This window comes from Lactuca sativa, chromosome 9 (genome assembly GCF_002870075.4).
Source record: "Lactuca sativa cultivar Salinas chromosome 9, Lsat_Salinas_v11, whole genome shotgun sequence".
Classification (NCBI taxonomy): domain Eukaryota; kingdom Viridiplantae; phylum Streptophyta; class Magnoliopsida; order Asterales; family Asteraceae; genus Lactuca; species Lactuca sativa.
Genome location: NC_056631.2, coordinates 45,698,485 through 45,721,000, shown reverse-complemented (window position 1 = coordinate 45,721,000; position 22,516 = coordinate 45,698,485). Strand labels below are relative to the sequence as shown.

General features: G+C 34.5%; 1 protein-coding gene across 2 annotated transcripts; it reads left to right on the top strand.

Annotated features, from left to right (window-relative positions):
• The first annotated feature begins 13,126 nt into the window (after positions 1–13,126).
• LOC111876128 (uncharacterized) lies at positions 13,127–15,563 on the top strand. 2 transcript variants are annotated; one of them, XM_023872662.3, is made up of 3 exons: positions 13,127–13,627; positions 13,760–15,040; positions 15,219–15,563. In XM_023872662.3, the coding sequence occupies exons 2-3, from the start codon at positions 14,574–14,576 to the stop codon at positions 15,367–15,369; spliced, it is 618 nt and encodes a 205-aa protein (XP_023728430.1). In that variant the 5' UTR covers positions 13,127–13,627; positions 13,760–14,573; the 3' UTR covers positions 15,370–15,563. The 2 variants fall into 2 exon arrangements, with proteins under 2 accessions (XP_023728430.1, XP_023728429.1); XM_023872661.3 differs by lacking the exon at positions 15,219–15,563 and having other exon boundaries at positions 13,760–14,568.
• Positions 15,564–22,516: the final 6,953 nt, after the last annotated feature.

Below are 22,516 nucleotides of genomic sequence, written 5' to 3'. Positions count from 1 at the left end.
CAAATGTTGAGAAACATAAACATTAGCAACATCGATGCGATAAGTTGATGTTGATTCCATTAGTAGCTACTGGTGTGCCAGTAGCTGATGTTCTGCTAATGATTCACTAGTAATTATTGATAGCATAAGTGGGTACCGTCGTATTTATTGAATTATATAGATATAAGTTCAATCTTGATGTTGAGAATAAGTATGTTTTACATTATATGTTATATATTAGATGCGAGAGAAATAATAATGTAATTTATTGTGGTATGTTAGTTATTTTATATGAAAAAAGTTTGATGTATTTGCTTTTAAAAGATTTATGAAGAATGAAGTCGAAGGGGCTTTAGAGAATTAAAGGAAATACAAGGGAAATGGTGTAGATTTTGAAAAGTTGATGCACTAATTATAAAAAAGGGGAAATGACACAAATACCCTACAATGTTCTTACAATTTGTCAATTCAGTCCTTAAAGTTATTTTGTTGCTTTATAGGGGAATAAAGTGGATGCCCACCTGTTTTTTTGCTCACTACTACCTAATATATTAGGTTTCATAAGACACAAAACATTTTTTGTGGGCCATTTTGCTTGAAGATCTTAAGCCGGTGCACGACATGTTTACAATTGCTATAAAACAAATTTTCAAGCATCTCCATATATTTTCAAATATCAATTTCAAGTAAGGCTTAGGATTATACCTTAAATGTTTGTACAATTCGAAGAGATTATGAGGTGTTTGGGTTTAATAACACCAATTCCTAGTCACCACTGTACCTAAACCAGCCAACCATTGCTGCCAATAGCACTGGTAGAAACAACTGACCTGTTGCCTTCTTTTCTCCCTCTCATTGTTCTGTCTCTTGATCTATCTCCGTCGTTTTTCTCTTCCTTTTCTTTTTGTGATCATAGCTCACAAACATACATAACACTTGAATTTTCTTCTATGTGTATGAATTATACATATTGTAGTATGGAATATTCTGAGGGAATTCACTAAGTCTCGACTTATAATTATTGAATAACTGCTTTACAGGTTGTTCTATGGATCAAGGAAAGGCTTCTGCATGACTGTATTTGCATCGAAGACAATAAATAATATTCCAAACTTTCACTAAGACTCTATTTTATAATTAAATATGTAATATAACACATGTAAGACTCATATTTGAATAAATAAAAATGAAAATTTTCCCTTGAAAATTCAGGATGTAACATGTTGGTATCAGAGCCATGGTTTGAGCGAACTGGATGAACACTCGTGTGATTCCACACTCAAACTAAGGATCTGAATATCTCAAGCAAAACTTTTATAAAAAGAAATAATGTAAAGAGAAAAAAGATGCGATGCGAAAAGTCAGGCAGAGCTCAGAAAGGAAAGTGATTCCCAATATATATATATATATATATATATATATATAAATTGTTATATATGTTGATAGATGATCTGTTAGAAATGCATGTTAGTATGTAGGCTAGGGATCTTTTCAGAAATTATAGATTAAAATTTCCTGATACCTAAGATGCATTATAGTCTAGATACTTGATTGTTAAATGCTGCTTAGAACCTATAGTAATTCTGAATTAGCTATATGACAAAATACGTTAGGTTGCATGCCCTAGAAATTGATCGTTTTAGACTGCCTGATTTGGCGATATTGCACAACTCTTGTCTGAGTCTAACCGTTGTAGTGTTAGACCTTCCAGTCGACAGAAGATTTGATCATATGGTATGTAAATGTATTATGTCCAATAATTAGTTAGTATTAGTAAAAGTTCTTCTTCGGGTGTTAGAAGGAAGTAGTGAAATAGATCGTAGGAGATATATCTAAGAAAGAGATTAGTTAGGCCTTGAAACACTGAGTGTGTGAAAAAGGTGGTAGATAAGGGAGTTTAGTGACTTACAAACATTGGGACAATTCTTGGATCGAATATGGATAGGCGTGGAAGGTAGTATGAGCCCGTACTACTAGAAGCACATGATCCATATGGGAATCAAGAAGAGCTGCAAAGTTACTAAGAAGATGGAAAGGAAAATTTTGGAGATAAATCTATAAATCCGTATTAATTCACTCTCATATCTCCACCATGGCGATGATCATGAGAGTGAGTGGTTTGGGTTCTGGATCAAACAGGTCGGGTCCAAGCGACGCAGAGATACATAACATAATTGAAGCGACAGTATCAGCTGCTATGAGAAAAATGATCTCGGAAATGTTTGGATCTATTAATAATTAGTTGATCACGTTGCTTGATGAGCGTTATCTTGTCGTTGCAAGCACCGCTGCCACTGCTGCTATTGTTGCAACTCCACTTGGAGAGAAGGAAATGCCTTAGCGGGAGTTTAATAACACCAAGCCTCCAGAGTTTGATGGCGTTAGAGATCCAATTTTTGAAATGAAATGGATCTCAAATGTAGAAGGATGCTTCTACACTTGTGTCTGCCTAGAAAAATTGAAGTTTTGGTATGCACAAAATCTCCTACGACATGGGGAAAAGGATTGGTGGAACTTTGTCACAAAGGATAACTCACCGGCAGAGAAGAGTGTGGTGACCTGGGAGAAATTTGTTGATAAGTTCAGAGATGAGTATGTTCCATTGGTGAAAACGGAGCGACTAGCCTAATAAAACTTGTCACTCAAACAGAAAACTGAGTCTATGACCGAGATCACCAAGATGTTCACAGAAGGGTCCCTATTCTTCCCAAAATATTCATCCTCGGAATAGGTGAAGATGTCTCGGTATCTGAGTATACTCAAGAGTGACACTAGAGAGTGATATAACAATATTTAACTATATATTTTATGCCATTATCCTAATGTATTTGAGTAAAAATGTTATATTTTAAGATATATGATACTTAATATTCTTTGAAATGTTCAATTACAATTAAAATGAGAGTTGGAATGCAAAAGCATGAGAAAGGAGCTTAAAAAATGCAAAAATGATGTAGTTGGACAACTTGACCCCACGTCAATGTTTTGGCTATATCTCATGACTCATAACTCCGATTGACGAGATTCAAAATTTTATGAAAACTAGTAAAAATTTCGGACAACTTTCATGTTTTGAGAAAATACTGATTCCTAGTAACAACGGCGTGGAAACGCCATCATCATGACATGACGCATCAGAAAACTTTTGTAGACAGGAAGAAACAATCTACCACGGCGTGGCAATCCTTTCACCACATCGTGACAATGTTAAAAGTTATAAATAGAGCCAAAAATTACCCCTAATGATATATCTTCAACCCTAATTCGTTCCCTATGAAAATAAACCTTAGAGAAGCCGTTTTGAGGGTCTAGAAGGCGGCCAAAGGGTCGTTAAATTGATATGGAGTGAAGATCTGAAGGATTCGAGAGCGAATTCATGTCGGAAATCATTCGGTTTGATTTTATGATCACGATTAGTATTCAAATTGTGTTACTACTATTTTTACTTTATGAATTCAGGTGTTAAAACCTGTTACTTTTATTTAGTGTAGATGAAACTCGATTTTATGCGCTAATTTCAATGATTTTGGATTGTATTAGTTTGGTTATTAATTGTGTTTGATTGACCACCATCTATCATGTTAAAGTTATGATTTTTATTGCCTATTTTTGAGTTATGTGTAGTTAAGAGGACGAATCTAATTACATTAACTTGAATCTTAATTAGTTTATTGTCATTAAACTGTTAGGATTAGAGATTGATCAAATCATAGGGTTAGGTAATGTTAATCTGTGACTTTGGATTTGTTAAAGAGCTTAGATATTGATAGGTGCATTTTATGCACCTATTTTGCATGTTTATTTCTATCTTTTCATAGCATTCTACTTCATAATTCTTGCACTTAGTTAATTATTTGGGCAATTACATGTTTCATTAAGAATGCCTGGTACTTCACTATTTTATATTTATTTTGCAGACAATGTGGAGCATGGAGCTTGGATGCATGGGGCATGGAACTTGGAGGCTTAGAGCTTTGGAGCATGAAGAGAAGATGAACCGGTCATTCCATGGGAGAAAACATGAAGACATAACCCGAGTCATTGTTGCATTGTCATCACAGTAAAGGACTATGTTTGAAACGTGGTTCTTGTCACATTGACACGGGTCGTGTTTGTCCTTTATCATCTCATATTTGAGCAACTTGACTCGTGGTGAAGCTAGACTGAAGATGGAGCCAATAGTGAAGACTTATTTGATTTTTAGCAAAAAGCATGAGCCATTCCAAAAACACATGGTCAAGACAAATGGCCATGCCAAAAAAACATGGGCAAAAGGCATGGCCATGCCAAAAACGCATGGCCTTATGGCATACACATGAACTTTAATTAAAATAGGATATGTCGTCATTTTAAGGGGAGACGGTTTCTGGAGCAGTTTAGGGCGATCTTGGGCGATTCTAGGAGAATTTTTGGAGCTTTTGAGAAGGCCTAATCATTGCAGACACTTTTGATTTCATTTTTGTAAGCATTAAACATTGCAATTTCATATTTATTCCTGTTTGATTTGTTCTTAGCCATGTGTGGATAAGAAACCCTAGTTTCTAGTTCTTGTTCAAAACATGTTGATTGCTTGACTTGAAGCATGTAATTAGATGTTTGACTTGTGATTCTATTCTAGTTATTATGTTCTTGTTTAAATTAGAATCCTTAAATTTGATTTGTGTGTGATTAGCCACTTTCATGAATTGAATTTGTGTGTAGTTAATTAACTTTTAGGGCACCTAATCGTTCTGTAAAGTTAATGATTGGTAACAAACAATAGGTTTTCTTATTGTAGAACATTTATCACATGTTTTCACATTTCCGAGCGTATGAGAAGAAATGAACATTGTTGGGAAGCTTGTACAAAACTTAATGCAGTTTTTCAATACAATCTAAGAGCATGTTTAGGTTGAATTAGTAAAGCTAGGTCTAGTCAAAGAGTGTGTTTTGGTTAGATAATTTGGCAAGCGAAAGGTATTAGAGCGTGTTAATACTTTTCATTACCAACTTAGAATAGTAATCACAAATTACATCAAGTCACAATCAGGTTAAATGACAACATTGAGAACTAGAACTGGAAGCACTTTTACAACCTGTTTACAAATCTATTTCATTTTCTGCATGTTCCAAAGTTGATTGTTATTTTCATTATTTGACTTTTGCAAACAAAACCCCCTTTTATGACTAAAGTACCTTGCGCAAAGAGGTATAGACTTTTGTCCCGTGTCTCTGTGGTTCGACCGTGCTTGCCTTGTACTACTTTTTAGTGCATTAAAGTAGTGTATTTGGAGTCTATTGTACCCCTTTATTTGTTGGGTTTGACACGCCTAACAGATATCCACGATATTCTTTGATTGATTGTCATAACCATTGATGAGAAATCACTAGATCATATCATTCATAATCTGAATATATTAAATTGATTATGTATTCACTAATTACATGATCATTGTGTTAGTTGTTCATTAATTATTAGTACTAGGAAATCCGATAAAGATAACTAGTCACATTAGAATTTGGTAACCAACTAATAGATCCATTTTACTATTAACGAAGTTAACCATGATTTTGATAAGTAATCCAAACTAAACCAAAGTACCTGAAGTAATTTGTTTCCATTCAATATATCTACGTAGTTTAGTTATTAATTGAGTTTTAATAATCAAAACCCCATTTTATTGTTTTCTTTTATTTAGTATAACCTATAATAAAAAATTCTAATATTAATTCACTACCGTTCCCCTTGAGTTCGACACCCTTGCTTATTAAAACTATATTGTACTCGATCGAGTACTGCCTGTAAGGTGTGGTTTAAATGCGATAAACTAGGAATTATAAATAAAAACTAGCGCATAAATAACACATCAAAGTTTTTGGCGTGGTTGCCAAGGAACGGTTTTCAATAAATTTAGCTTATTTGATTATTTGTTATTTGTTTTTGCATTTTTATTTTTCTCTGATGTCATGTCATTGTCGGAAAGGTTTTTGGTTGTTATTTTTTAGGAATTAGTGATCATACGCATTTCTTGGTTTATTATTTTGCATGAGTTTTGAGATTGCAAGCTATTAGGGAATTCTTGACTTGTTTATTCTACTACTTTGGTGATTTGTCCAACTCAATCCACGAGGCGTAGGATAACAAGACGTATCGAGGTAGGTTAGTGGAAGACCGAACTCTTGCTATTATTGGCTAGTTGGGTCATTTTGTTCTACTTATAAGTTAATGGTGCAAAGAAAGTGAAGGTAATAGTCTGACGGGTCCCAAAGGTTTTTGTTTTAACAAACCACTTCTTACATGCAAGGGAAGCAATCAACAATCGTAGCATGATTGCGACAAAGACGAGTGATCATGATATCATATTTATTTATTTTAGTGTGATTTTACTTTTCGCTTGTTTAAATTTTGTTTTCCATGTTGATACTCTTGATGTTTCAAATCTTTGCAGAATTTTTGCCCTTCGGATGCCTTCAGTAATTTCAGCGATTTGGATCGAGTGCGGTTTTATCACGAGAGAAATTTTCATGAGAGGCATTACATCACATAATTGTGGGGTCACTTACCCACATGAGAAAGGGATCAAAGCTTTTATTAAATTCCAATACTATAAGGAAGAGCATATACGAGAGACGAGACTAGTGTTTGGCTGACACAACTCGAGTTCATTTTTATTAGTCGCGAAAAATCCACTGTTCAGCTACCACACCGTGGTCCATTCATAACTTCGATGTGGCATCATCTCTTGTGAGAAGAAACTTCCCGAGAAACGATTCCCAGATTTAACACATTGATCTGTTATACAATGTCTTCACCAATTGTTTCACACACCAAGTTTTTTGCACACCAAGTCCCGATATGAGCAGAAAAGTAAATTAGTTTCAGTTTTCAGTTTCCGGCAAAATCCGAAACATCATCATTCCAACTTACATTTTGAAACAACCCACGACAGTCGATTTCGTTCTAGCGACTATATACCCAAGGCGAGTTCGTTCATTTTCTCCCTCTTTTATTTTATATGTTTTTGTTGTATTTATATACAATGAGGGCATTGTATAAATTAAGTGTGGGTTAAGGGATCGAAAAAGGACAACAAGCATACTGGAAAACAGAAAAAAATGAAAAATGAAAAGGATTTAAAAATGATGTTTTTAGAAAGATTTGAAATAATAATCTAAAATTGAATCTGTTAAAAATTGTTATATTGTTGTGTTGAGACCTAGGTTGCTAGTGTTGTGTGGGACGATCTGATGCTAGCTTCGATGTTTATTTGAGCCAACATATGTTCTAGTGTATTTGTGGCTTCTCTGTCCTAGTAAAATCATGGGACAAAAACAAGAAGTTGCTTAGTTGAGGGACATAATATCTTTAGCATCGTATACAAGGATTCTGGGATGTTCATTCTTTTCAGTGCGTCTAGGAGTACGATGTTGACTGAGGATCCTCCGTCAACAAGGATCCTTCTGAAGAAATGGTTGGCCATGTACAGTGTTATCACGAGTCTATCATGGTGAGGATCCTGAATTCCTTCCATGTTCGTCTCATCAAATGTGATTTCTTTTTCACTACTAATCATGGTATTCTTCTGTAGTCTGTCCTCCTTTTCTATTTTAGAGACCTTGGCATGTCTTTTAGCCTAAGAATAAGAGGTACCACATATGTTAGATCCGCCTGAGATAACGTTAATTATCTTAGCGTCAGAGGGTGGAGATCTTGGTTTCTCCGGGATCCTATGATCATTTGGCTGTTCTCCTTGGATTTTTCTCTTTTTCTCCCGAGGATCTCTTTGAGGTGTCCTTTACTAAGGAGGTAGCTGATTTCTTTTCGTAGGGCTATGCAGTCCTCCGTCATGTGGCCAAAGTCTTCATGGTAAGCACACCATTTGGACTTGTCTTTCCAAGCGGTGGACATGTTGTCTCTCTTTGGCCATCTTGCTTTATCTCCAAGATCCTGCATATCATGAATTACACCTGAAACATCCACACAAAAAAAAACAATAGTTAGTGATTTTAGGAAGCTCTTCCTCTTCTCCTCCATCTTCAAGGGAATTAACCCTGTGATGATCCGGTTTGGAATAGGGCTTCGATTTGTAGGATCTTTGAGTCGAGGATTCGGCCTTCCCGTTGGGGTTCTCATATTGATATGAAGGGTTGCTTCTCTTCTGGATCTCTTTATACTCTTCGAGCCTTATGAACCTCAACGCCCGACACCTGACTTCATCCAATCTTTTGCATGGGGTCATCACAAGGTCTGCATAGGAAGGTGAATCCTTTCTTAGTCCCATTTTAAAGGCTTCTACAGTGGTGGCCATGTCGATGTTGGGGATACTCAGAGCCTCCCTTCCAAACCTATTAACAAAGTTCCTAAGTTTTTCCTTAGGATCCCGGACCACCCGGTAGAGATCACTAGTGATCTTCTCGAAGGTTTTGCTGTAAGCTAGAAAACTGGTTATTAAATATATTAACTAAGTGTGCAAAAGAAGTAATAGAGTATGGGGGAACGTTTAGCAGCCATTTGAGGGTTAATCTTGTAAGGGTCAAACCAAAGCCTTTGCATAGGCAAGCTTCCTTCAAGTGCCCTGGTATGGGAATGATCTCCATCCTTTCTCTGTATTGCGCTATATGCTCTTTAGGATCTGTGGTTCCATCGTATAGCTTAATATTTGGAGTTTGGAAGCGCTTAGGAACTTCGGTATTGGCTATCGTGGGAGCAAATCGCGAGATCATGTGGCTTGTAGGAGATGCTTCTGGTATTGATTGGACCAATCCGGGTACACTGGAGATCAGTTGTCTTAATTGTTGGAGTTCCCTGGCCATGTTTGGGTTTATTCCTACATCAACGTTAGTATAGTTAGTATTAATAGTATTGCTTTTTAAGAAGTTACTAGAATCAAGGTTTCTAAGAGTGTTGAAAGGCTCATTGAGATCATTGATCGTGGGTGCTCGGTTGTCCATAGTTGCCCCCCAGGGTGACACCATAGTGGTAGGTATCATGTTCTTCTAGTGTTTTTCTAAGGATCCTGCATTATCAAAGTCCAGGATCATTGGTTGCACAACTTTGGGCGTTGTTTCATGGGATTTCTGAAATTCCACCTTCATCCTCTCCACTTCTTTGACTAGTGCTCTATTCGCCTCCTGCTGTTGGGTCACCTGTTGCGTCATTTTCCTCATCATAGCGAAAAGTTATGTGGTAGTGACTAAGGAAGTTGGATCTTGGAGACCTGAGGATCTCAAACTTCCTGGATTAGTTATTGAGGGGGTGCTTTTCTTGGAAGTGTCGTGCCTTTTCCTCTGAGTAGGGGGCCCATTCGGAGGAGGTGGTAGGTTTTTGGTTGGAATGGAAGGAGCAGAGGATGAAGAGAGGATCGGTTGTGTGGACATGATTTTTTTGAGGATTTTGAACACCACGGCCCCACGGTGGGTGCCAAATTGTTTTGGTCAAAAATTACACAAGTACTAATCAACCAAATAGAATGAGAGGTTGTGATGTTCAGATTGTGTAATAGCAAACGGTAAAAGAAAGCAACACAATGGTTTACAAGGAAAGCCCTTGATTTTTGCTAGGATTTTCGGCATAAAACCTTGGGAGGTGATAATGATCTGCCTTGATGATTTTATTAATATGAAATAAAGATTATAGTGTGTTCTTAGTAAGAATGAGTAAAGAAATTCGTAGAGTGAGTTTAGACTAAAGAATAATGTGTAGTGTGCAGATTACAAGTGTCAATTTATAGTCTAATCTATCCAACAAGATGTCCGATATTTCTGAGATCCTTTATGACCATCTTCATGAACGTTACTTGACCTAGTATTCTGTGTCTTCAGCATTGTTGAGACGATTCTTCATTGAGAATTGGTCTTCTCTTGACTGCTTTTGCACGTGTGTTAAGTATATACAAAATATTACCGTTATAAACATTAATAAAAATAATAACAATAATTACCCAGGATCTTGAGGTAGCTGAGGATCCTGAATATTGTAAGGATCCTGAACCTAACATATACTTCTTGAAAATCTTGGAAAGCAATCACCAAAAGTTTAGTGTCTATAATGGTTTGTACCTAAAACCCTAGAAACCCTAGAATGAAAGAGAGAGGAGAGGGATAGAAATTTCATTCCTAAGCTTGTAGGTAAAGGTATGAACGAAAATAATAAGTCAAGGGGTCCTATTTATAGTTTAGGTAACTTGCAGACCAAGAAAGATTTGAATTGAGTATATAATATATTTTAACTCAATTCAAATATTTTCCTTATCTGCATCCATGAGGCTTCCTAAAACCTTAGAAGAGCGTCCAAAACCGTGCACCCTTGAATGGTTCTAGAATTAGCTTCTTTTGTTCAACTATTGAGCAATTATAATTCACCTCTTGTACATTTAATTAATTCCAGTGAATCCTAAGTTAATTACATATTAATTCCGATTAATAATTAATTAATTATAATTAATTTCTTATTAATTATTAACCATATAAATTAACAAATCAATTATTTAACTATTGATCTTATGTTAATTTATTAATCACATAACAATTTAACATATAATTTATCTATTCCTAATTAATATAATCACATATTATATTAACGAATCATTTCTCTCTCTCTCTCTCTCTCTCTCTCTCTCTCTCTCTCTTTCTATCCATATCATATCTAGCTATTTCTAGTTATGAGGGCAACCTAAAAAGGACTTTGTTTCTATTTGAAGTTTATATCAATTTAGTTATGAGCTTAGACACCTTAATCCAACACACTTAATGTTGGTCTTGCCATCAACTCACCCCCTTTTTGGCCCTCATCTTAAAGTTGTATCGCCCGTAATATTGGCCATCCGCTCAAAGCTAAGCGCCTCAACCCTTCACAAATATGTCTCGACATATGCATAATACAAATAGGCAGACAATTCAACTTATAGGTAATAGTCTATAAGTCTACCTGCCTAACAACATACAACAATCTAACCACATCCTATCACGTTAGGACACATAATGCAATATAATGTATATTAATAAAACTCACTTGAGCTAAACATCATAAGCTCTACAACAACCTCAACAACATAACAGCAAACACAGGTACCTACTACCAAACTAGTACTAGTCCTTAATTAGATACTCAATTCTAACCAAGTTTGACCAAATGTCAAATTAGTCCAAAAGTCAATGGTTAACCAGGACCAGTTTTCACGTCGTGGCCAAGCCCTCGACTGCGTCGTGGTCTTGACATTACATTGCAATGGATTCCTTGCCACCACGTCGCAACAAAGCCTATGTCATGTTGTGGTCTTGCAGATGAACCACTTGATCCATTAAGTGCTAAATCTGGTAAGTCCAAGTCTTATACTTTCCATAAGACCTTAACTCACTCTCGTGGCTCATAAAAATCATAACTTTATCGACCTGCATGTCAATGCATGTCTTACACCAATATAGGTCAAAAGTAACCAAAAAGAGATCCTAACTCCAAGAATTGTACCTATAGACCATGAAAGACTAGATCCATAGACCAAAATACTTCTGGGACAAGGTGGAATGATAAAGTTGCAAACTTTATCACATTCAATCCACACAACTTCATCAACTAGACCAAAAACAAGCGTAAAATCTAGATCTAGCAAGTTAAAAGCATAAAGATGTAAGCTTGAAGACTCACAAAAGTCCAAAAAACATATAGAAGACTGATGAAGTGTGGATCAGATCTAAGAATACCAACAACTCTTGAATCTTCACACTAAAGGCTTCCCAAGACAACAAAAATCACCAAAGGAAGAAGAGGGGAATGAGGAGAGGCTAGGGTTTTATGGTTAGGGGTTTTTGAAGGTGGAGGTTGGAGGAAATGAGCAAACCTTAAATAAACATTCCTTAAATAGGGTCCAAGGCCTGAGACCTTGGGTTTTGGGTTGCGGCAGCCACCATACTCTGGTACATAATAGTATGGCGTCATGGTCACCAAGTAGACCCAAGCCTCATTTAACGACATGGTTGCATCACAGACACCAAATCACCGCACCATAGCTGAAGGTTTTTCCCAAAGCCTTATTCCTTAAAACTCCAAATCCATAAGATGATTGATCCAGAAAACGGGTGTTACAATATACATGTGTCCACACCTGTGTACTTGAGATTGACTCGCTACGCTGATGTCGACACTTGTTTCTTTGCTTGTTGTTTTCGCCTTGCATTGGTACAAGTAACATGATTTGATGGCTTGGCGAGGATATAGACTTTTAGGTAGTTATTTTTAGTATTACTTTAGTGATGATACCACTTTGGACTTGTCATTGAGATTTCATTTACATTTGGTTTTAAGAACTTGTTTTGGAGTTGGTTTTATAAACTCTAATTTTGATGGAATTATTTTTGAAAGAATTTTAAGTAACGTTGGTGATGTTTTCAAATAAAATTAAGATTTTCATTGCTTTATTCTACTAAATAATAATTTTAAAAAAAAAAAATTAAAGTGAAAAATCATGACGTCACAGTGCACCCCCACCTTAGCTCCTATCATTCATTGTTTTGAAATCAAACTTGTATATATAAATATGCATTTTGCACCTATTGACTTGCACTTGAGCAAAACTATATTCATATAGATAGAAGTCGTGTAAACTCAAATCACCTAAAATGTTTAAGTACACTAAAGTCAGCAACGTAATCAACATAGAGCTTAATTGGCCCTAAACATTTTGAGCTTGGGTAATACAAATTAAAGTCTATAAATGTAACAAAAAATTATGTAAAAATATCATTTATTTCACACCAATGGAATACGTTGTTACATTTTAATTAAAGATCATACAAACAAACGAAATTACAATTAGAAAGATTCTTCGACACAAATTATACATGGACCAATATATGTAATTAAAAACAAGATCATGGGTTTATAATGATCAAATAAATAAATAAAAGGCCGGGTTGGAGGGTTACATTCATTTGGGGATTTTTGTTTTTTCTCTCATTAGTTTACATTTATTCGAATGTTTTTTTCTGCCATCAACCAAATTAAATATTATTAAAATATATTCAAATTCATTGCTTCTCAATTTCACCAACCATCCGTTAATTAACAATTATAGAAAAAAACAAAAGATCAACCACTTCCTCATAAATTAAATCAATATGTATGTTATTACTTATCCTTATATGATTTAGAACCAAGCTATAATTATGCATAACAAAATCCATATAAAGAAAAATGTGTAATATTGAATGGTCATATAAATTATGGACTAGTGTCATGTGAGTGAAGAAACATGAACTACTTGCAAAATGAAGAAAGCTTCTCCTTCAAGTCTACATCTTCTTCCAAAGCCGGGCTATTTTCCGATGACGAAGAAGGCGGTGTTTTTGAATTATCTCTGCCACCACAACCATCCTTGATCACTAAAACCAATGATAATATTCATGAAAAAGAAGAGGAATTTGAATTTTGCTCCTCACTGAATTCATCTTCTACCCTTGTCAACTTTCCCATTTCCACTTTCCACCATCCCAAACCAGCCACAATCACCTCCTCTACTACTGCAGAGATCCATATTGAAAATCATTATCATTTCAAATATCAGAAAAAAGTTAATAATTTATTTAATATAAATCATGGACGCATTATTCGAAGCCCACGATGTCATCAAGGCCAAGAAGTAACACGGTTGCGGATATTTGATAAAACTCAACGGTAAAACATATTTTCTTTTATATTTTAAAAATATCATTCGATTCATTTTTCGTTTAAAGAAAAGACTTGTCTAGTTTTCCATGCATTACTTACATGCATAATCAAATAAGTGTTTTGTTTTAATTTTTAAAGCGATTCAGCAAGGTTTAGTTGCATAAGGAAAATCATGGTGAAACTAACATCCATCAAGACCATTTTACAAGATACAAAATCCCGATCACTTCAGCAGTCACCGACAAACAAAGTCAACAAGAAGATTCCCATGGACAACAAGCCAAATAAATTAGGCATTCAAAGAGACTCTAGCGATATGGTCAACACAAATAGTAACAAGAAACGAAACAAGCAAGAGGAGAAATCATCAAAAAGTGGTTTTAATAAGATGTTTGGTGGGTTTATGAAGAATATAGGCATATGTCGAAGGTCGAAACACGTAGGTAGTAAAAGTTGTCCAGTCTCAATCAAATCTTCACCAATGCATGATAATGATGTTCGGGATACTTGTGATGAACGTAGGAACTCGTTTTACTTGAAAGATCATTCCATTCAGGGAGCTATTGCTCACTGCAAAAAATCTTTCGGAAAATGAACATATGCTTTAATTTTATAATTATGAATTTCTCCCACCTTTGTATTAAGTTTTTTCAAAAGTCACAAGGATTAGATTTCCAATCCAATTAATCTATGGCTATTGTTAATTCAACTCTACGGTTGTAAGATTATCCCCTTTAATCCAGTTTTTCAGTAAATTGCCTAAAATAAGTTTTGGATCACAAACAATGACCTATAGTTTGATGGTTATCATCCTTTTTGACATAACACAAGAAATCAAACATGGTTAACAACCAGAGATCAAAACCATCCACCATCTTCCCGTCCCACCATCTATCATCCCAAGATATCAGCAACAGGTGGTGGGGGTGGGGTGGTGATAGGTGGTGGAAAGATGATTCCAGCCCCGAGAACTGGTGGTTGTAACGCAGCAGAACAACGGAAAGTTATGGTCGTAGCAGATCCAACCCGTGAGTCAGCAGCTGCTCTTCGTTATGTTCTATCTCACGTAGTATTCGAGAATGATACATTGTATCTTCTTCACGTTGAGAATCCTACCTTTTGGAAGAACAGAATTCCAGGTTTCATGAACCAATCATCACCATCTTCAACAACCCCTTCCTGTAATGAAGGCGTAAATGGCCATTGGGGTGGTGGTGGTTGCATCGGAGGAAATGTTGACTTTCTTGATCAAATGAAGGATGCATGTGAAAGCATGCACCCAAAGATGAAGGTGAAGGTGATAAAGGTTGAAATGGGTGCTATGGAAAAAGCTAACGTGATTTTATCACAGACGAATGTGTATGGAATTGATCTTCTTGTTGTAGGAAAGCGTCAGAGCCTATCAACCGCAATACTATGGTGAGTTCTTTAATCTTTATTCCATAATCTGTCTTTAAAAAGGTGAAGATATATATGGATATATATCGTGATAATCCTTATATATGAATCAAGAATCATAATACTGATTTCAAAATAAAAAAACAACCGACCAAAAAGTCAAATTGCTCATCTCTCATGGTGAAATTTTTGGTTACAGGCAAGGGAGGAATGGGACAATAAGAGGAGAATTAGCAGAGTATTTGGTAGAGAACTGCAAATGCACCTGTGTTGCAGTGCAGAAAAAGAGTCTAACAGGAGGCTACCTTCTCCATACCAAAACGCATAGAAATTATTGGCTCTTAGCATAAAGGGCCAAGAACTTTGTGATTTGATCACTTGTCTCTTATTAGTTATCCCTTCATTTCATAAAACAAAGTACATAGAATCCAACTTCCGAGGACACACTCGGCTCTTCAAAATCCAAAACTGAAACGAATTGTTTAAGCTTCACCATATATATACATGAAAATATCAATTCGAAAGAAGGAAATGTTATGTTTTAGTTGTTGTATTTTCAAAATTAAGTTCAACAAACATATAAGGAGAAAAACATTGGCCAAATGGTTAAGAACTATAAAAGCAAATCTCACACCATACTCATTTTGAATTCAAGGTCCGTGATTAGATGAGTTTTGTGGCAATTTTTATTATTTAGCATAAACTATACTAGTTAGATTTTGGTGTTTTAAGAATATCAATATGCTTGGATATTTCTTGGATTGTGATTGTAATCATTTTCTAAAAACTGTGATTTCGACCCTATAGCATGGGGTATCACGAAATAAGATTTGGGATAATTCAAAGAATTTCAATTTAAAAATCAGACCACTTCTAAATCAGAAACATAGAAAAGTATTTTGTTGTTTTGTATTCTTGAAAGATAGAACAAATCAATATATTATTTTCATGTATGTAAGTTCCAACCTTTTTTCTAGAACCAGAGAAAAATTCTTATGCTAGAGGGAAAAGTAGTTAAACGGAAGTTGTCTCCTTTTGGCACCAGAAATCGTTGGTTATTAAGACATAACCAACTCATGACATCATCATGATATAACTAAAGGTTTTTGCGGGGAAATGCATGGCAGGAGTCATGATATAAACATGATATCACCATCAGGGGCTCTGCCCCTAGACCCTACCAGAGGAGCATCCCCTTGGAACCCTATACTCAGGAACGCTGTCCCCGTACCCTCATATTCCTGAGTTCATATTTATCACTCCGAGTGTCCACCCCACATCTCCTATCTCGGTTAATAAATAAAACTCAATCTATCTCCTTATTAATAACAATTACACCAAAAATATTGATAATACTAAAATCACCAAAAATACATATGAATTTAATTCGGTAGATGACTTAATTTAATCTGAATGTTAGAACACTCAAAATATTTAGTTGATAAAGTTATATTTTTTTTTACATTAGAAAACAAAATATATTTTATTGACATTAAATTTTATTATTTTATTACAATATTTGTTTATTTTAAAAGTAGAAGAGAACAATCACCTCTACAATCATTTGTAATAATATAAAATATGCGTGTGACCATATTGTTTATTGAGAAATTCTTAGATAATGTAAGGTCTAGGCAGGAGCTTGGTCTTGGAACTGGACCGAATCCAAAGTCGGAATATTGTCCAAACCGACAACTAAATCGAACGTTTATATATGGTACTAATTCGGTTTTGGTTTTTGGTCCAAAACTGAATTATGACCGAATTGAAGGCTTTTTTATTTTACATTATTAATCATTTTTCGGATTTGTTATTAGTGTAATGTAGGAAAAAAGAATAACAGAAATGGTGCACTAAAAATCATACCAAAATGGGCATTAGAGAAATCATTTTTACAGCATTATGAAATACTATAGGTTTCCAAACATAAACATGTATAATATTAGATTTAAAATCAATAATATTTATGTCGTGATGTAACTAAAATGAATCATTTAGAACAATATATTAATATTTATAAAATATATTATATGTTAAGGTCTTTTAAAAGAACAATTTTGTATCTAGAGACTAGAATTACTCAAGGCTTGTGTTATTGGCCATTTTAAGGAGTATCAGATTCAGATCCGTAGACCTTAAGAATCAAATGGCCCATTATAAACATGCCAGCTAAGAATCAAATTATATATATATATATATATATATATATATATATATATATATATATATATATATATATATATATATATATATATATATATATATATATATATATATATATAAAGTGAAATACGAACTTTAGATTTAATAGTCTTTATTTTAATTTTATGTATTGTAATATGTTGTCATAATTTCTTATATTCTAATATATTGTTGTCATATAATGTTATTATCAAGTACTTTTTTATTTTATAAATATTATATATGTTTAAACTTAACAAATTATATGACATAACTATAAATATATTTCAAAAAGATAGGGTTACTAGTTAATTTCACAAAAAGAGAACCATTTTAAAAATAGTCAATGATCGAAGACGATTTATGTTAATATCATTTTGTTTGATAAAGTTAGTGAATATATAACGTGAAAACAAAAAGTTATACATTATGATGATCGGAGATCTTCTTGGTTGATGATACCTTATAGTATATAAATCACCAAACATGATTATAACCTTTTATAACCAGATACTTTGACATGTGAAAATATCTATATGGATGTTTGTCATCATATATGTTCAAATGTACATTAGCCTTATTACTTAAAAAAATAAACTATGAATCTGGACTACAAAAAAGGTGATTGTGTGTTCAATCGGGGGTTACTTAATGTTCTCCCTTGCTTTTAAAATTAAACTTACATTGTTAATTTTTAGGGATTTGATCAAGCTATGTCCATTTTCGTATATTCCAAAACTCTTATCACTACAAAGAAGATAACTAGCATTTCATCTCAGCTAAGATTAATAACATTTTATTTATGAAGGGCGTTGGTGTACTAACCTTCTCATATTTAAACTCCGGACGCAATTCAGTTACCTCGACAATATTTGGCCTAGTCTAGCAATCTTAATACGACAACCGTCGGCTCAATCCAATATTGTTAATTTTTAGGGATTTAATCAAGCTATGTCCCTTGAGTGGTTTCTTGTGAGTATAAGTTACTCCAGGAGATTAGGGTGGTATATCTTAGTATAAGTTACTCCAGGGATTTGATCAAGCTATGTCCCTTGATGTTCATTTCTTGAAGTTAAGGTGTGAAAATTAGGTTTTGGGGCTTATTAAGCCATGTATAAGCTTAAAGCTTCCAAATTTATGGATTAAGACCTTGTTTTGGAGTAGATTCAAAGTTTGGACGAAAGGGTCTTAATGGATTAAGCCATCCATATGGGGTTTGGGTTATAGGCCAGTATGTCGGGCGTACTTGTATGTACGTTGTGCGTACTAGGTTCGAACCCCGTCTTCTAATTGGTGCGAGTATGCGGAGCGTACGAGTTGGGTACGATCAACGTACTCACAACTATGGGCTAAAGGGTTTTCGGGTACTTTTGGGCTTGGGTCATGGTTTTTGGGCCGATTAAAGAAAAGGGTAAAATTACCCTTTTTCCCTAAGAGTCAGGTTTTTATGAATTAGATTCTCGATTATGGTTTATGACCTAATTGTTAATTAGGGTTTTATTATTTATGATTTAGTGCGGGGATTCTTTGGTCAACAGTCCGATTGTTATTTTTCTATCAGGAGATCAAGGTGAGTCTCCTCGCAATGTTTGGCGGGTCGAAGTCACCAATGTCGGCCCATGGATTATTTTTATTAGTATGTTAGTTGTCTATGTGACTCTTGCATGTGTTGTATGTGTTTGTATGTATGTCGGGTGGGGCCCGATGACAGGCAGGGCCTGATGAGTGTGTTGGGCGGGGCTCATCGCATGTTACTGACAGATCTATACCAGGCGGGGCCCAATAGATGATAGGAAATGTCCATTGTATGTATGGTATGGGGTATTTTGGGGAAATCACTAAGGTTTGTGCTTATGATTTTCAATTTATGTTTCAGGTACTTTCGGTTCGAATGGGAAGGGCTCAGGATGATCGTATCGCACACATTATGATTTTCCGCATTGCTTGACTCTGATGTATTTCAGAATGATTGTTGACATACTTTGACTTCCTTAATGACTTTTATAAACATAATGGTTGATGGTTTTATAAACACAAAAATGAAAATTTTAGTTATAATTTTTGGGACGTTACATGTTTGATCCAGGTTTTCTAACATATAATACAGATTGATATGGTACAATTCATTGGTTTTTAATATGTATCCATCTATTTGGAGCTTGGCCACCTTTTTAAACAACTGAAAATTATAGATCCTAAAAGGTATAATTTGTATCCATTTATATGGAGTTTGGCCACCTTTTTAAACAAGTGAAAATTGTAGATCTAAAAGGTATAATTTAATAAAAAAAAACATAGTATTTAATTTCTAAAAAGAAGAAGACATATGGTGATATTAGACCATTCCTTAGAGCATTGGGTGTGGGCAATTGGATGTAACACCAAATTGGTGTCACCTCATCCATAACACCACCATAACACCAAGGGGGAAATGGTGTTCCACGTGTTATATCATGTTAAGAGGTAGAGAGAGAAAATAGAGAAAATTATTTGATTGGTTGATGAAGCAGATAGCCAATCATCTTTCTTGTTGTATCTTGTCATCGTTACAACGAGATCCAACATAACAAGCTTCAACGAGTTGGGGGGGGGGGGGGGGGGGGGGGGGCGGTGTTCCCTGTGTCATGACGCCGTTTTAGTGTGCCAACTCAGCCAATTCGTTTCTTGTTGTAACCCACACCGTATACTCTTATACCCATCAATAACCATTTTAGTGGTGGGTGTCACATCATCACCACTAACTACCACCAAACCTATGGGATACACATCACTACCACACCATTCCACCTCATTTTTAATTAAACTAAATTTAAAAATACATACAAAATCCAATATAAAAACGTATTTTTTTAATTAGTTTTTTATTCAATTAAAAAAATTACATAAATTAAAAAAAAAAAAAAAAAAAAAAAAAAAAAAAAAAAAACCTAAAATGCAAGCACAAAAACAACTTAAACTAGTTTCTAAATCCCATTTTTTAAATTATCCCACCATGGAGTCTCCTTAAATTTTAGCAAAATTTTGAGATGTTTAAACGGTCTATGGTTTATTTCTTTATATTGAGGCATGACCACAACAACTGGATCGTCTTCGTGTGTGTTGTTTATAACATGGTTATAAAGTTCGTCGAACTCGCGACATGTTGCCCTCATCAAGCGAAAGATAGGACATATTGCATTAAGATTACGACTGTGACAACCCATTAAATCATGGAAAACGTTTCCACCTTTTGCCCAAAAATCCATGGAAGTTCGACTATCTTGGTCTTCTGAAACCGTCACCCATATCAGTGTTAACTTCTCTTCTTACTCTTCCGACCAACTCTGCATTTTAGGAGTCATGGTTTTTTAAAGTGAATAATGAGAATTGTTTGAGTGTATAGGTTGTTAAATTGATGTGTGTGTGTGTGTGTATATATATATATATATATATATATATATATATATATATATATATATATATATATAATTAATGTTTTTAGATTTAAAAAAATTAAATTTAAACTTTTTTACCATTGAACGGCCAAGAAAGGAAAACAAGATTTGATTGGTCGTTTGTGTTCGTCGTTGGCAACACGAGGGAGCATGACAACACCCGACTAGGTCTGTCAAATCGTGTCATCGTGTCGTGTTTTTGTCTGACACGACACGACACGACAATGTTTTTTGTAACACGAACACGACACGACACGATGTCGTGTTTTTTTTTCACTAACACGAAAACGAACCAATTAAAAAACGACAACACGACACGACACGACAAAGATAATATTACATAACTATTATTTTATTTAATTTATATTTAATCATATATAACACGATAAAAACGAAAAAAACGACAAACACATGCTCAATCGTGTCAATTTCGTGTGGATTTGTAAACACGAACACGACACGACATCGTGTTTTTTATATTTGACACGAACACGACACGAAAACGAATTCGAATTTTGATTTCGTCCCAATTTCGTTTCGTGTCGTGTATTTTTGTCGTGTCGTGTCATAAATTGACACCCCTACACCCGACCACAAATGGTCGGGAAGATGTGCACAAATTTTTTTCGTAGCCACGTAAACCACACGCTTCTATGATAAGCATACCGGGTGGCCTTATTAAAAATAGTTAGTCTCATTAAAAAACAACACGGTTTGTTTATTAGGTTATTTATCTTGTAAGGCTGGAGGAAGTGGTGTCACCGAAACCGCACTCACTCCCCCGCCACATAAGCGTCATGTCACTTTTTACCACTGAAGTGTGGTTTCTTGCCACACCAAGGGTGTGGTGCCACACTTTTCATTTCTTTTATTTTTTTGTTTTTTTTAAGTATTTTAATTTAATTAAACTTTCTTTTTTTTTAATTATTTTAATTTAATATAACTTCTATTTTAATAAGAAAAAACATTATTTCTCATTACTTGAAAATAAAAAAAAAAACAGTACATTGCGTTACTAAAAAAAACCACACATGACATTTAAATAATCCTAGAAACTTAAAAAACATAAATAAAATAACTAAAGCAAACTACGTAAAAAAATTTTTGAGAAAGTGGTGATTTTAAATTTTTTTTTTTTTTTAGAGAGGAGAGATTGTGTTGTGAAAAAAAAAATTAAGTTGGTATTTATATACATAGGAAAAAAAAAAAAAACCTATTTAATTTAATACAATAAATATGTACCTATTTAAAAACAACAAATTAAATTGATTGCTATTTTAAATATATACCTATTAAAATTTTAGAAATAATAACACCCCCCCCCCCCCCCCCCCGGGGGTTGTTGGGGATTTGATGGGAATTTCACATGGTGGTATAATTATTGGTATATAAAATAATGGTAGCCCAACGTCACCATGTGGGGTTTAATTTATTAATCAGTAAAAGGTACCTAACATATTAATATCTATAACCTATGTTTTTTTATGAGACAACTTTTAGTTCTTTACTAACTGAATACTTTAAAATATGTGTCGTAATTTTAATGTATCAAGCAAAACAAAGGTTACAAATTGTATGATGCAAGATGGAAAGTTTGGTTAAGATACCAGGGTGAAACTCAAGAACATCACGTTGCTGACATTTAATTCGTTTGTTTTGAAACTTGACTCAACGAATTACTACAACTTGAAAAAGAATTAACTTTCTGAGAAAAAAAAACCCTTTTATTTTTTTTAAATGGCGAATATATATAAATAAACAGTCAAACAATTAGGATTAGCAAGGAGCTAAAATCAGACAATCAATTAATCAAAGACAAGGTTCAAATACATCAAATGATAAGATCAAACAACTTCAATCAATCCAACTAGGACAACCAATA